This window comes from Martes martes (assembly GCF_963455335.1).
Source record: "Martes martes genome assembly, chromosome: 15".
Classification (NCBI taxonomy): Eukaryota; Metazoa; Chordata; class Mammalia; order Carnivora; family Mustelidae; genus Martes; species Martes martes.
This window is the reverse complement of record NC_137903.1, coordinates 8,397,566-8,412,976: the sequence shown is the minus strand read 5'-3', so window position 1 is coordinate 8,412,976 and position 15,411 is coordinate 8,397,566. Positions and strand designations below refer to the sequence as shown.

At 49.8% G+C, this 15,411-nt stretch overlaps 1 protein-coding gene across 5 annotated transcripts in view; it reads right to left on the bottom strand.

Moving 5' to 3' along the window:
- Positions 1 to 15,411, bottom strand: part of PBX1 (PBX homeobox 1) — a 275,405-nt gene that overhangs the window by 48,329 nt on the left and 211,665 nt on the right. For all 5 annotated transcript variants that reach the window (XM_080824110.1, XM_080824108.1, XM_080824109.1 and 2 more), the window contains one exon: positions 3,572 to 3,816. In XM_080824110.1, the coding sequence (XP_080680236.1) occupies positions 3,572 to 3,816 (245 nt within the window). The remainder of the gene's footprint in view (positions 1 to 3,571; positions 3,817 to 15,411) is intronic.

The window sequence follows — 15,411 nt, the reverse complement described above, 5'->3', positions numbered from 1 at the left end:
GAGGATTTCGAAGGGAAATCCTCTGAACCTTGCCCAAGTTCCAGGTCAAGGGCGTTTCTGGGAGCCACTGACTAGAGACCAACCTCCCAGGTGTCCTGCTCGAGGTGCCAGAGTTTCAAGCTTCCCTCCCGCCCTCTGGCTAGCCAGTCTTCTTCCCTTCCTCCTTCAGACTGGATCTGGTGCCAATCCCAGCAAAGAACATAAGTGGGATTCAGGACCCTCTTAGCTGTGAACTGACTAACCCAGCCTGGGATCAGCCCTACCAATTTAGCCCCAGCCACGCCCCAGCAGCGTTACTTACAAAAGCTGGAGAACACTGCAAAGTGCCAAGACTATCGTTTTCTTAAATACAGCTTGGAATAACACTCAGCCTTCTGACATCACGGCTTTGTCTATTACCAGACGCCAGTTCTATACCTTCCCACCTCCGTGATCTGCTGGAGACGCGTTTTCCCAGCACTGTTTACCGAAGAAAATCATTTCCTTCGTTTCTTTCTAATGAAAATCTCTAGAAGCTTTCTTTATTTAATAACCTCAGGGTGAAACAATGGCCGATTCGGGTAGGTGGATCTTTATTTTTTTTTTTAAGGGGTGGGGTTGAGGAACGCCATGGTAGCTAATGAGCAGGGCACTCACTGATGGTCGAGTTAGCCCTCACCGCCGTACTAAGAACAAAACAAAAATCACAGAGTCAACGATTAATAGCCCATTTGGCAACTTCATCCACCCAAGCACTAAAGTAGAGAGCAACGTTTTACTTCACTGAGGTTTCCTGATTTCATTTTTAAAGGATTTTATTTATGTATTTATTTATTTTAGAGAGAGAGAGAAAGAGAGAGCTTGAGCAGCGGGGGTGGGGGCGCAGAGGAAGGGGGTCAAGCAGACCCCCCGCTGAGTGCGGAGCCCGGAGCCCGGCTCAGGGCTCAATCTCATGCCCTGAGCCCAAATCCACAGGGGGATGCCTCGCCAATGGAGCCACCCAGGTGCCCCTGAGGTCTCCTGATTTTAAAAAAGCTCCCAGGAGGAGTGGCCACAGAAAAATGAACGAGCCAAATCTCCCAGACATACCAGCTCGGAGCTTCAAGGCCTAATGTCCCTACAATCCGCTATTTACTATAATTAACAATATAAGCAGCACTAATAAATTATGAAGTGCTCAAAATGTGTTAAGTAGGACTCAGTTCTTACCCCGAAAATGTCCATATAATTAAGGAAGTGATTTTTTTTTTTTTGTATTTTTAAGAATAAGAGATATGGATGACTACCCCCTACATACGTAATTTGTTCCGTAGTGATGGGAGTTTTTCCTGAAGTTTCTGATTTCCACACTCTTTATTATTTAAAATAGGTAGAGAGTGATGAGATGTTTCTGAAGAATATTATTACCCCTAGCGTCTCCTAGGTACCAATGATCAATCTCATCCACGGAAGTCACAGAGGGCGAGCTGGCTCCTTCACTGTTCAAGCAAGTCACACTCTCTGTATGGAGTGCTACTCGTCAGGTGGGGTTCCAATGAGAACCCTTCGACCAAGGGTCAGAAACTGGATTCCAGGGACATCCCTGTCCCTCACTGGATGTGTGATCCACATACACAATGTAAGCCCTCCGATCTCCACCTCCTCGCCGATGTCAAAATGGAGAGTCTGACCGTGCCTGTCCTGGGTACCCAACCACAACATGACCTTGAGCAACAAGGGCAAGTGTGTCGGCAAAAGTCAGCAGCCAGTTGTGCGTTGCTGGGAACCTGAGCTAAGAATAGAGCCAGTTTTCAACAGCTGCCTGGCTAACATCCAACCCTGTCAAGGGTTTAGAGGCGGGAAGGCCCTGTTCTGGGCTCTCCTTGTACCTCTGGAGTGTGCTGGGACTATCCAGACCTGCCATCCAGGTCTGGATAGATTGTTCTGTCAGAAAACCAGGCTTAGTCTTCAAGGTAAGGTAGGAACGGCACTGAGTACGGAGAACTCAAGAGGACAGCTAGGGACCTTTGCGGGAAGTGTCTCTCTGTCTTCCCAAGCTATCCTATGGGTTAGGGCCGACGCTGAACTCTAACGTGATGGATCAGGTTAGGGAACCTTCAGGAAGCAGTCAGCTCTCTGGGTTCAGCATTCCCTGAGATCTCAGGAAGTGTCTACATGAGCCGACACTGTGGCAAGAACATTTGTTCTTTCCCGAGAAGGCAAAGGACAATGAGTCACAGGTTCTTACCGTAAGATCACTGCCATGCTCTTCCCCTCAAACCCTCCCTACGCCTATCTGATGGTTGGGTTTCACCGCGCTTGGCTGCAAGCTTCACGGCAACTCCCCCCCACGTCATGAACGAAGGGACTTGGTAGAAATTCATTTCGGAGGTAGACAGGAGTGCAATAAGGAAACTTTCTTCACTTTAAATTTTAAAATGCCCATTTCTGTTTTAAAATTTAAATTTTCTATTAAGTTTGCATTAGCCTTCTACCTAGACAGTCGTAAGTGGACTAGACAGGGTCTTCGGCCTTTGTTTTTTTCTTCCCTCTTCTTTTGTGACTCTTAGAAAAGAAGGGGAAACCAGAAAGGTAAGAATTCAAGGGAAGTGAGTTAACTGTTGAATTTCAGGATAATGTTACATCCAACAAAGTGACAATAAATGTATCCGTCACCTACTGATGGAAGAAAGGACTCCTATTAAAGTAGTATCGCTCATACGGACCCGAGGAAGCAGAACTGATACATAGAGTTCCTTGTGCGAGTACGTGTGTGTTAGTATGTGTAGGGGGAGGGTCTCTTGGCGAGAGCAGCTCTATGATAATTAGAGCACCTTACATTTATACACCGCCTTGTCATTAAAGCCTCTCTGTGCTCGCCTTCATATGGTTTTCATGGTCCTGTGATACCCTTGACTTCGAATTTATAGCTCTTGGCCATTCACCACCAGCTTTTGGGTAGACTATGTGAGCCACGGTGTCCACAGACCATCAGTGGTGTGTGAGGACTGGAATCCAACTTTGTTGACTACAGGGGTGCCCTGAGCCCTTCTCTACTCTTCTTATGGAGGGAGGTGAGTACTGCATTCCATACCATATACCAAACGAACATGTCTGACTCTCACTCGAGTGGAGTCTGCGTAGAGCAAGGGACTTTAAGGCCAAGTTTTTGTATCCTTTCCCATAGGATTCCAGGAGTACCTGGAAGATGAGGAATCCTCCCCACATAAGGAGCAAAAGAAGGTTGGAGGAGTCCACCGACCTCCCCGCAGGTCCGGGGGTAACTCTGCTAATAACCTTTCTCACCCTGTGAGACCTGGGCTGCAGGCCATGGGCGAATGTTCCAGAGCCCCAGCATCAACATTTCTTATACTGACTCTTAATGCTTCCTGAGATCATCACGGACAACTTAAGTTTTTCAAATGCCCTTACGGCCAGCGTGCCTGGGTTTTTAATGGGGGAGACTGAGGCCTCGGCGGCCTCCCGTGTGGCCAGGGGCTCGGTGCCGAAATGCAGGGCTGGTCCTGGGGACTCTGCAAGCCCCCCAGGCCTGTGGCTCTTCGGCCTCCTTCCTAAAGGGCCGGGGTGCCCGACGCCCCATGGCCACGGTTACCTGCTCGTACTTCTCCAGCTCCGTGTGGTAGATCTGTCTGATCTGGGACAGCTTGGCTCTGTAGTCGGAGTGCTCCACTGAGTTGTCGGAGCCCGCGCCCCCCGAAGCCGCCGCCGCCGCCGCCGCTGCCGCCGAGCCACCGCCCTTCTCGGGGCCTGCCACTCCCTCTGCCAGCAGCATGTTGTCCAGTCGCATCAGCTGGGGGTCTGTCGGCTCCTCCTCCTGGGCTCCCCGGATACTCAAGACTGCAAGGAGACACAGAGGAGGGGAGGGTTAATGGTAACCCACACGAGCACATGACGAAAACAAAAAGCAATGTCGTGTCACTGGTGCAGCGAATGACCAAAGGGCTCGCCACGTGGCAGGTGCACAAGGGGCGAAGGGCTGGGCCAGGGGGACTGGGAGGGGGAGAGAAGGCAAAGAGAGGCTGGCTTGGTTCCAGAAGTGCATGATGCTCCACTTAGGAGAGCTACCCGGAACAGCCCAATTCCTGGAGGCAGACAGTGGAGGGGAGCGGGGGCTGGGAGTCAGTGTTTCACGGGGACAGAGTTTCCCATAGGCAAGAGGGGTGGTGAGTACATTTAATGTCATTGAACTATACCCTAGACATGAAAATCAGGTTAAATGATAACTCATATTATGCAGCTATTACCACAAGAAATTTCAAAATTGCCAAAAATTAATACAGCAGAAAAGAATTTTCACATTCATCCCCAAACTGCCAAATTTTTAATTCAAGGCAAGACATTTCCTTCTTTGTTTCTAACTTTAGATTTCTGTGAGTTTGTGGTTTTACACCCGTTGACTTTGTACTACTTGATCGGCCCAAGTTTTCAATTCCAAAATGACCTATGCCGCGTGAACCCAGTTGTTTGGACCGGAATCTTGAGACCTTTCTCCTAGACCAGCATGGAGAGTAGAGAAGTTTAAAACAGCAAGAAGATCTGTTATATGTCAGTTATTCTTCAAGAAAAAATAAAACAAAATAAGCAAGTAAAAGAGCAGGAAGACAGACTGGCCATCAAGTGGGGATGTTTTCCTCTGGACACTGAGATCTCTTCATTCTGGGTGACGACTATCCTATTGGAAATGGGGGGTGGGGGGGCCCTGGACAAGCTATTTCAGGTATTCAGAGAAATCACGTAGGATGGAGGAGACCCCGATCAGTGATTGGCTGCTTTTTATTAAAACCCCGTGGCCATCTGGGTCGGGGAAGGGGGGCTGGGACGGAAAGAGATCAAGTGTTTTAGTAAAATCAGCAGAAGAGCTAGGCAGTCTCTTTTTACTACCGTCATACAACCTGCTATAAAATAAATCACTCATCTAAACCCAGTTTAGCTGTCAGCAGCCAAGTCTTTGTTGAGAGGGAACACGAGAAGAATTTCCAATTAAAAAAAAAAATTTTTGAAAAAAATTTGGGGTAAGGTAGGAGAAAGGAGGGAAATGATTCCAGGCAGGGGAGAAGGAGCCATGGACAGGGACAGGGACGGCAGGGAGCGCCTGAACAACTGGAGAATCAAGAGCTATTTCCAGGTGGGGTGCATCTGAGGAGCCCAGGGAGGTGCTGCCCATTCTAGCTGTCTCCTGAGCCCTCGCACGACAGCCCCACGTGGGCGTGACTATGAGCTTGAGACGAGGGACGCCGAGATGTTCGGGACGTCCCATCACGTACAATGCCAGCAGAACCACATGCTCCTGGCTTCCTTCGGGCACGACAAGAACCAACCTTGAGCGTTGTTCAGAAGGAAATCCCAGTTCCTGCACTGTGGGGGACCCTGCAAACGGCTTTTATGAAACAGCAGACAGTCAAGCGGCCCGGGAGCCACATGGCCCAGGAGTGGTGGCGAGGGGCAGAGATGAAAGGCACCAGGAGAAAAGGAGTTAAGTGAGGATGGGGGGGGGGTGGGGGGTGCAGGGCAGGTGGGGGGAAGGTGGCTGGCCGGGGAGGAAAGAAGGAAGCCCGCACCTGGACACAAGCACGGAACGCCTCTGGATTCAGACTCCTCTCCTCTCACACCTGAGTCCTGAATATTGTGCCCGCCTAGAATAAAATCGCGTATCGGTGATAGCCTTGTGGAGGTTTGTGTTGGGGACGTCTTTCCGGCGAAATCCTTCTTTCAGGAGACGCACTGGGACGTTGCCCCTCGGACAGGCTTTGGGTAACATTTAGTCATGTTATTCTGTGCCTTGAATTCATTTACCCAAACCTCCCAAGTCCTCTGAAGAACCTATCGCCACTCACAGAGGTTCCCTTAAGAAAAGAATTCAATGCTCTACGCATTTCCTGAATCAGAGAACTCTCCAGTCCCTAAAGGTGCAGAAAATAATGGGACCACCTGAGCAGCTGGCAGTGGAGCCCAGAGGCTCCTCCTTCCTCACCTCTGTGGGTGACAACTGACATTTGTGTGTGGTGTCTTCTGCGTGTTTCTCCACTGAATTTTATTTAGTGAATTTTAATTGCTTTATCAACAAAAACATTTAGAGGTCATTTCAAAGATTCACCTCCGGGCTATTCTTCATAAACAAATGTAACTATTCCACTTTAGCTCGGTCACTAAATAAACTGTGCAAAATTCTACTCTCTAATCTGCTCTACCGAATCTCGTGTTTCATACCCTCCACAAGGTGCTGAACACTCTAGGGGAGCAGACCCCCAAAGCTGAGAGGAAACTGCCACCTCCCCCCCACCCCCGATGCTGAGCCAGTGGAAATGGCTCCAAGTGCGTCCTCCTGGTCCTTCCATAACCAAGCCTTTGTGCACGTGAAACATCTTATGATAATTTCTGGTCTCAACGAAGGTAGCAAAGAGAGAAAGAGAGCCGTGTCATCCCCCCAGGGCCAGCCTACGATCCATTCATTCTGAGAGAAGTAGGAGAAGCAGAGACAGGCAACCACAGACCACAGTGCTGGCCCAGTTCCCTCCAGGTGCTATGCTGGTAACCATGGGCCTTTCCCTCCGAGAACATGTTCCCCCTCGCAGACCCACAGAGCTTCACCTACACCTCACCTTTTCTTTCAAACCATCAGTGGGATGCACAGACCACCCACGCCAACTCTGAACACCTATCTTATCAACATTTTGCGGGGCTTGAAATCTAACTGGTTTTGAATAAAATAAGAAAGAAAATTGCTAAGACTAGCAAAGAATGCTAAAAGTTATGCTGTGGGCCCCTCACCCCCCCCCCCCAAAAAGTTTAGGACAGTCAGAGAGCACAAAGCATTCCCTACACGGACTGTCCCCCCCCCCGCCCCACATATTAAAGGGCACATTTAGTTATGAAGAAAAAAAAATAGTGCAGGTGTTAGCACTCCACTTAGCTTTTATATCATTTCTAAATCCTGTAAACAAATACTCTTTAAAAAGAAATTTGGATTTAATTAGATTTAATAACATTGGTTTCCAAATGTGGCCAGTAAGAAACCGGTATGATAGAGTACGACACACCTTAACGTATACAACGCTTGCATTTATACTCGGGAGTTCAGGGCATAGAAATAGGTCCCAAACTAGAGATCTGATGAAAAGAGAAGAATGTAAAGGCGGGGGGTTGGCGGGTGGGGGAGAAGCAGTCCTCTTCAAATTACAGTCATTAAATTATACTGAAATCAGGGGCGCCTGGGTGGCTCTGCCTTCAGCTCAGTTCGTGATCTCAGGGTCCTGGGACCGAGCCCCGCATCGCATCGGGCTCTCTGCTCAGCAGGGAGCCTGCTTCCCTTCCTCTCTCTCTGCCTGCCTCTCTGCCTGCTTGTGATCTCTGTCAAATAAATAAATAAAAATCTTTAAATCATACTGAAACCATTATAAAACGAAAAAAATTCAGAGTATGTGTCAGAATCCCCTGCTATATGTAATATATATAAACACACATATATATCATGTGTACATATATAGTGTGTATATGTGTATATATAACATGTACATATAGTGTGTACACATATAGTTATGTGCATATATCACATATATGTGTGTATATGTGTGCATATACATAATGTATATATAATGTATGTAAATACACATACATATATAACATTTATATATATGGGATATATGTGTGTGTATATATATGTAGCGCGTGTATATATACAGGAACAATACAAATAGTATAAAAGAGAACATTTTCATCGTCTACGTCACATAGAAGATTCTGGTTCCGAGGGTCTTGGGCTGTATCTGTGCACTTGCAGGAGGCATGGGTGGACCCATATACTGCCTGCACTTTATTTCTACCCAGAAGGAGAATCCGCATGAACCATTATAAAAATGGGTGTTGGGAATCATGGATACGGAAACTGTTTGGTGAGTCGACTACAAAAAAAAAAAAAAAAAAAATCCCTCCAACATTAAATAAATAAATGAAAAGGGTGATATGTCTAAGCAGAACTGATGCTACCTATTTACTGCTCGAAGCCAGCACCCTGGTGTGTAGGAGACAAAATGATTATTTAAAAGCCCCTTTTTATCTCTGTGGCACCATGCAAGACTCAAATGAACCTTTCGCCAGGACACCAGAGATGTTAACACTCATCCTCCAAGATCCAATTTCCACCAGCGGAGCTGTTACCTAATCCAGCAACCATCACATATGATCAGGTTTCTGCCTCCCTGACGGGCGCCCCGCGCGCTCCCCTCCCCCCCGGGCTCCCCAGTCCAGCAGCTTTCACTGAACCAGGTTTTAAAGGGCCAAGTCCCCTGTTTATGCCCGTGTGCACCGGGTTTAGCAGTCAGGAGTCAGAGCCGGACACGTCCACTGCCAGAAAATGTCATCAGCCGCAGTGGGCTTGCTATCCAGAGGGCTTGCCCAACGAGGTCCTTAACCCTTTGGTGATGACTGTCAAAGGAGGAGTCAGTCTCCTTCTCAGCCATCTACCCCCTCGTGCATGAGGCCCGTCAAGGCAGGTGAGTGATTTATGTAGAAACTGTCACAGCCCTTTGAAAAGCATCTGATGTCGCATCTACGTGGCTGGCTGGGGGCAGGGAGAGGGGGGTTAAGTCAAGGAGACTGTCACAGCCCTGTCGGAGCTGCTCTCACAACCGGTCTCCTGCTGTTTCTTCTTCCTTTATTTTTCTTCAGAGAAGGAGAAAAACAAACCAAACCCAAAGGCATATTCAAGATCATTGGCAGGAGGGCTGTGGGCTGGTTTTTTGTCCTTGCCTGAACGGCGCGGATCCCAGGCAGCTCCAGCCGATGCCCGCTAGAGGGCGCTCTTCCTTCACCGAGGACCGGGGCCGCAGGGAGGGTCCGGCCGTTTCCAGTCCCCAGGTTAGGGGTGGGCAAGGGGTCCCCGCTTCCATGCAACTTCCACTGGGGGGCAGGTGGTGGGGGAGGAGGGCAGATCTACAGAGAGGGCTGTCTTCAGACTGGACAGCAGTCCAGGGACGGAAAGGTGGGCTGAGGGACAGAAATGTTTAGAGAGAGAGAGACACGGCGGTGGGAGAGACTAGAGACACAGGTGGTTTGAGAAAGAGCATGAGGTAGTCCCCAGGACGGATGCCCTCACACTCTCTGGCCAACGTCTTTGCTTGGACTTAAGCCCCAGGCAGGCTGTTGCATGGTCCACGGGCTGGTCTTCACCACCTATGACCAGGAGGACCGTCAGGAGAGGGGAACCCTCCCGGCCTCACCCCAAGGCGGCTCTGCCGTCTCCAGTGGGTCAGAGTTTGGAGACAAGTGTGGGACGCAGATACTCTGTGCCTGCCTTTTTAGAAATACAGGCAACTGCCTGCCTCCTGGAAATATCAGTCACCCCTCTCCTTTGCTCATAAAGTACTCGGGTGCCCTGAATTCTGTCGCCTGATAAAACATGAAGGCCAGACCTCAGAGCAGAAGATGACGAAGGCGAGGTCACAGCAAAGTAACGTTCCCGAAATCAAAGCAAACGGGACAGAGGCAAGACTAGAACCTGGGTCTTGGATATTTTATTCTTGACAACATTCGGGTTCCACCTCTTTGTTCTTGACAACATTAGGACTCGGACGCTTTCACAAAGGGTGGCTAAGCGGGTGTGACGTCCATCTGGGGTGTCACACACCCTGTCTTTCGATGCACAGATGACGAGAAGAAGACAAGAGATGCCACAGGGAAGGAAGGGAGGGCTTCTCACGGACTTCTTAATTTTCTAAAAATTCCTCCAAATCGGATCCTCTTCAGATACCTCTTTCTGCTAATGGCTCCGCCGCAGAGCCACCGGGCCGTGTGACATGTGACAGAGTGCCCTCTTCCCTCTCAGCCAGAGAAATGCACTGACCACAGTCCCGTCCTGTTTCAGGTTTCAGCTCCGCACCCCCCTCCACAAAACCTTACCTAGTAACAGCCCAAAACGAACTCCCACACCTCTGGGCCACCAGAACCCGTGCTGTCTACACCATGGCCACGGCGCATCGCGGAACACCTCGAACAGCTCAGGTCACACCTGCCGGCTCGCCGGCCAGGCTGGGAGCTCCTGACAGGCAGCGAGGACCCGTCCTGCACCGGTGGATCCCCCAGGTGGCCTCCCCGAGCCTCTAGCACTAAGCACCTATTCAAGTGTTTCTTAATATGTAAAAAGAGTGAAGGAGGGGAAGATGGGGGATGGTGTGACCCAAAGCCCTGGGCCTCACCACGCCCTTAGGGAGGCAGTGGGTCCCTGGGTGCCCCTCCCCTAGAGGCCAGTGACAGGCTGGACCCCAGCCAACATGCTACCGGAGAGAAGGCCTTCTCCTCGGCCGCCTCTGTCATTCCCACCTCAAAAACCTGCCTTTTCAAATCGGACAGTTCCAAACAGGCAAATCTACGCTGTCATTGTAAGCCAGAGCCCACAGGACCCATCCCGTGGGGGTGTCCCCAGAAAGCCAACACTCTCCATGGTGAAGGCTCTGGGTGCTTGGCATGTGACGGGTTCCCGGGAAGAATTCTTAGAAGGCCGGACAGCAGCCCCCAGGGAAGGGGCCAGACACAGGATGCTGACCACAAACGAGTCCTCGGAGGAATGGTCAGACCAGGTACATCACTGACCAAGCCCCGGCAATGTGCCAGGAATGAAGTGGATGCTGGGTCTTCCAAGAAGAACCAGCCATGGGCTCTGGCTTCATGAAGCCCAGGGGCTGTCCTCCTCTGGTCCCCTCTCACACAGGATGCCACAGCCTTGAGGGCCTGGGGTAGAAAGTTGCCAGGGAAGGGGGCTGGCACCAAAAACTATCAGCTGACGCGCGCCCTCTCCCCTCCTCCAGGTTCTTTTTGTTTCCCACAAGCCCAAACACACCTGCAAAGCAGAAACTCCTCAGCTTGAGCTGGGAAACGACTATGACATAATTTGATTCTTCAACACCAAAGGGGGGACGGCAGTCCCACGCAAGTGACTTGAAGCTCGGACTGGAGTATCCTGGGGCTCTTTACTCCTAATTCTTAACCTCTTGCTGGTTTCATGGAAAAGCTCATTTTTTTAAAAAGATCTTTTTAAAGGATTTTAAAAGATTAAAAAAAGATTTTTTAAAAAAGATTTATTTGAGAAAGAGAAACAGAGAGGGAGAGAACGAGTGAGGAGAGGAAGAGAGAAAGGGGCAGAATCAGGCTCCCCGCTGAGCAGAGAGCCCGATGTGGAACTCGATCCCAGGACCCTGGGATCATGCCCTGAGCCAAAGGCAGATGCTTAACCGACTAAGCCACCCATACATCCCGGAAAAGCTTATTTTTGTGCGTCTTTAAGAGTTTGCCCATCAAGCAAATAGAAAGGATGAACAATTCAATGCCCTCAATGTCCCAGACCAGAAAGGCTGTGAGTCAAGGGGGGTTAAGACCCTCCAAGACCTGGTGCTGTCATCTTGACGCTATAGTTCGCCTGGGGCAGGCTTGTCAGATGAGAAATCCGAGCTCCCAAAACCCTCAGGTGCTGCAAGCCACGCTGGGACTCTGCGCCGTGTCCGCGTCTCAGCCCTTCAGAAGCAGAAGCCCTTCCCAAAGGCGGGACCCCGAGTCTGGCGTCACTTTAAGGGCCACCGTGGACTGAGCTACAAAAATAAGATATCCCGGGAGCCTTTCACCTTGCCTCCCGGGTTGCTAGGCAGGTGGGCCAAGCGAGGGGACGTCCGGACGTCAGTCAGTCCGCGGCAAGATTTGGAGGTCCCTCAAGTACGCAGCCCCCCACACACCTCCCGAGCGCTTCCCACGGCTCCGGGCCCGGTGCTGGGCTCCCGCAGACGATGAGACGCGCTCGGGCTCCTCCCGTGCAGCCAACAGCCACCAAATGTGCAGGGCGTTGTGTGAGGTTTTCGGGCGGGGGTGAAAATAAAAGTATATGACGCTCTTGAGATGATTTTAAAGTTTGTTTGTTTTTTGGTTGATGTTTTCGGGTTTTCTTTAGAGAAACACATCACGCCTTTCTTGTCATCTCTGTCTCTGGGCCGGGCTTCCGCGGCTCTGGTCACATGCATTTTCTCCTTCTCGGGCGACGCTTGGGCACCGATCCCATTCACACGTCCCTTGCTTGGCACGCTGGGCCTCCCTGGGCCAACTGGCAGAAGGGAGGCTCATGTGCCGGGCAGTAGGCTCCTGCCGTTCTGGATGGGTGCCGGCTGCCCGGGTGAGGGGCTTCCGTCCCTCACAGCTCAAGCCTGGACGGCCGCTCGGGGAACCCCTTGGCCCGGAGAGTTGCTGCAGAAGCCGGGGAGGGGGACGTGGCCTCACCCTGGCTTCGGCCTCAGGCGGCCGTGCCTGGCGGAGTAAGGGGAGAGGAGGGCTCGGTCCGGGAGGCCCACGCCACACGTGGTCACCCACGACGCGCAAAATGGTCTCCTCGCAAGCCAGACCTAAAAAGCATGAAAAACGGCAAGCCCCGGGTCGGTGGCCTGCGGTACGTTGCCGGGAGATGGAAGTTTCTCTCTACGACGGTGGTTTCTAAAAGAGGTGCCCGATGAGAAAGTGAGAAATGTCTCGATACCCTCCTGCCCTAAGACGAGAACGTTCCGAAGCCTGGGGTGGCGACCACATTCTCTGCTCCGTTGCGAGTGCTAATACACAACAGATTTCCTTGCCCATCGTATTTTCATGGCCCCAGAATGGGCGAGGCCGGGCCCAGGCCTCTCTTCCGTGAGCTCCAGTGGCACAGCACAAAGGAAGAACTCTGGTACAAAGCCGGGCACGAGACCACCCCCCCCCCCCCCCATGACCCGGCCTCCCTTAAGCTCAGTGTCTTTAACCACCCAATAGCCAGTAATAATACCGACCACACCATAATCCTTGTTGAAGATGAAATAAGGTCATTTTTTTTTTTTTTTAAATAAAAGCACATATCTGTGCTCAGTAACAGGTAGGTTTTCAACAGTGGGTTAAACCTCAATCAATCCCACTGGACAAGGTCCCTTTGGGAAGATTAAGAAAGCAAGACAGATTCGGAATTAAGAGTTTGGTTTCCGTTATCTCAGGAATCAGCAACCCAGAAAGAATCAGGATAAGTCAATGAGGGCACAGATACACACATATATGCGTTCTCCACCTCACTGTCCAGGATTTCTAGGTGGGCTCATACTCAAACCATCACAGGCCAGGACATCGATCCTCAACCAATGGAATAAATTTCAAATGTCTATCCTTGCTAACCCCCCCTTCATGCTGCTTTACTACTATTCTTCTCCCAAGCACGTTAAGAATCCCACTTCCTCTAAGGCCTGGAGTGTCCCCCCCACACAGAGCCCCTGACGTCAGTCTTCCTGAGTTGGGAAGCATCGAGTCTCCCTGACCTGGCAGAGCTCGCTCGGGAGGGCTCGGTCCTTCTAGAGGCAGAAACACCCTTGTGGGAACCACTTAGCTCTGAGGCCATCTCCACCTGTGTCCGACAAGCCAGCCTGGAGGCATCTTTCAGACAAATGCTTCCCATTTCCATTAAAGAATATATAACCAAAGAGAGTAAGGACTATCCATCATCAAGGTTTGAGCAAACACATTTCAGTTTCAACTTTTGGGTGGGATTCAGACCTCAAAATCATCGTTTCTCCACTGGGGCACTGAGGAACCCCACACTCAAAATGTTAAAATAACCGGATGTTGCCGTGTTTCTGTCCTGTGTGGTCTTACCATCGTGACATCATTTCGCTGTCTTAGGACCATAAGGCCTTTCTAGTTCCTGGTGACAAGTGGGATTTTCTTGCCTGAATTTACAAAAGCAATCACGGCAAAACCTTTTTTTCCCCTCCAACCTTCCAAACAATTTTCTCAGAATTTGGTGTGAAATAAAGAACATAAAGAAATAAAGAGTCTTTCCTAGTTTTTGAGAACCACGGAATAATTCAAAGGCGGGGTTCCTAATGCAAGGTGCTACTGACCTTAGGGGCCTTTACACAAGATCGTGATGATTTAGTCTTAACCCGCTCCGGGATTATTTCGAACTCCACCAATCACAGCACACAGGTAGTAACAGTGTGCCCTTGCCCTGCTGGAGTCAGCTCCCACCTCTGCCAGATCAATGCCATCGACCAAAGTGTACACCCCAAGGACAAAAGGAACATGACATCATGGAGGACAAACCACAGATTCCAGCAGGGTAGACACAGGCTCTGGAATCAAGAAACGAGGTGCAACACGGGCGCCTGGGTGGCTCAGTCGGTTGGGCGTCCAAGTCTTGATTTTGACTCAAGTCACATCTTATGGTCATGGAATAGAGCTCTGCATCGGGGTCCATGATCAGTGGGGAGTCTGCTTGGGATCCTCTCTACCTTTCTCTTTGTCCCTCTCCCTACTCATTCTATCTAAAATAAATAAATTAATTAAAAAAAAAAAAAGGGATGCCTGGGTAGCTCAGTTGGTTAAGCATCTGACTCCTGGTTTGGGCTCAGGTCATGATCTCAGGGTCAGGAGATCCAGCCCCAGGTTGGGTTCTACACTCAGTGCAGAGTCTGCTTGGGATTTTCGCCATCTCCCTCTGCGTCTTCCCCCTTCCCTGCCTAATGTGATTTCACTCATGCATGCTCATTCTCTCTCTCTCTCTCTCTCTCTCTCTCAAATAAATAAATAAGCAAACAAAAAAAAAATTTTTTTTTTAAAAAGGGAAGAAATGGGGGCACCTGGGTGGCTCAGTTGGTTAAAGCCTCTGCCTTCAGCTCGGGTCATGATTCCAGGGTCCTGGGATCGAGCCCCGCATCGGGCTCTCTGCTCAGTGGGGAGCCTGCTTCCTCCTCTCTCTCTACCTACTTGTGATCTCTGTCTGTCAAATAAATAAGATCTTCAAAAAAAAAAAAAAAAAAGGAAAGAAATGAGTACAACATTCTCGTTCACTCCATTCCTTTGGCCTCTTTCATGCCATGCTCTGCTTCTCTCTCCATGACAAACATGATCCCTTTCACCCTATAAAGAGGGTGGGAAGTTGAAGTGTGAGAAAGAAAAAATGTTTACCTTGAACAAGACAAGAGAAAGGGACTCCCTAAAGCTCAGATTACCATTTCCACTGCAACTACCACTGATGATGAGATCATTTCACATAAATGTTCATGTTGACTATGCTAATATTATTTCAAGATATGTGACACGATGGAGCACATATCCATCTCCTATATGGGGCCTGGGAGCGGGGCTACCTGGGGAAGGTATCGGCAAAGAGTGTTGGCACAAAGACAAAGGAACAGGTTAATCTGCCAATTTCTTCCAATATATTCCTCTCTGTAGAAGCAGGACATTGACTTTTTAGTTGAGTTCATGGCCACTGAGAGGAAAGACACTTTCCAGCTTCCCTTGCAGCTAGATGTGGTCATGTCTGAGGTGACAAAATTCTAGTGATAAACGAGTTGAGGTAGAATATAAAACTTTTTGAAATGTCCTTAAAAAGAAGGAATGTCTTTCTCATCCATTTCTCTGTTCCTTCTATTAGCTAGAACA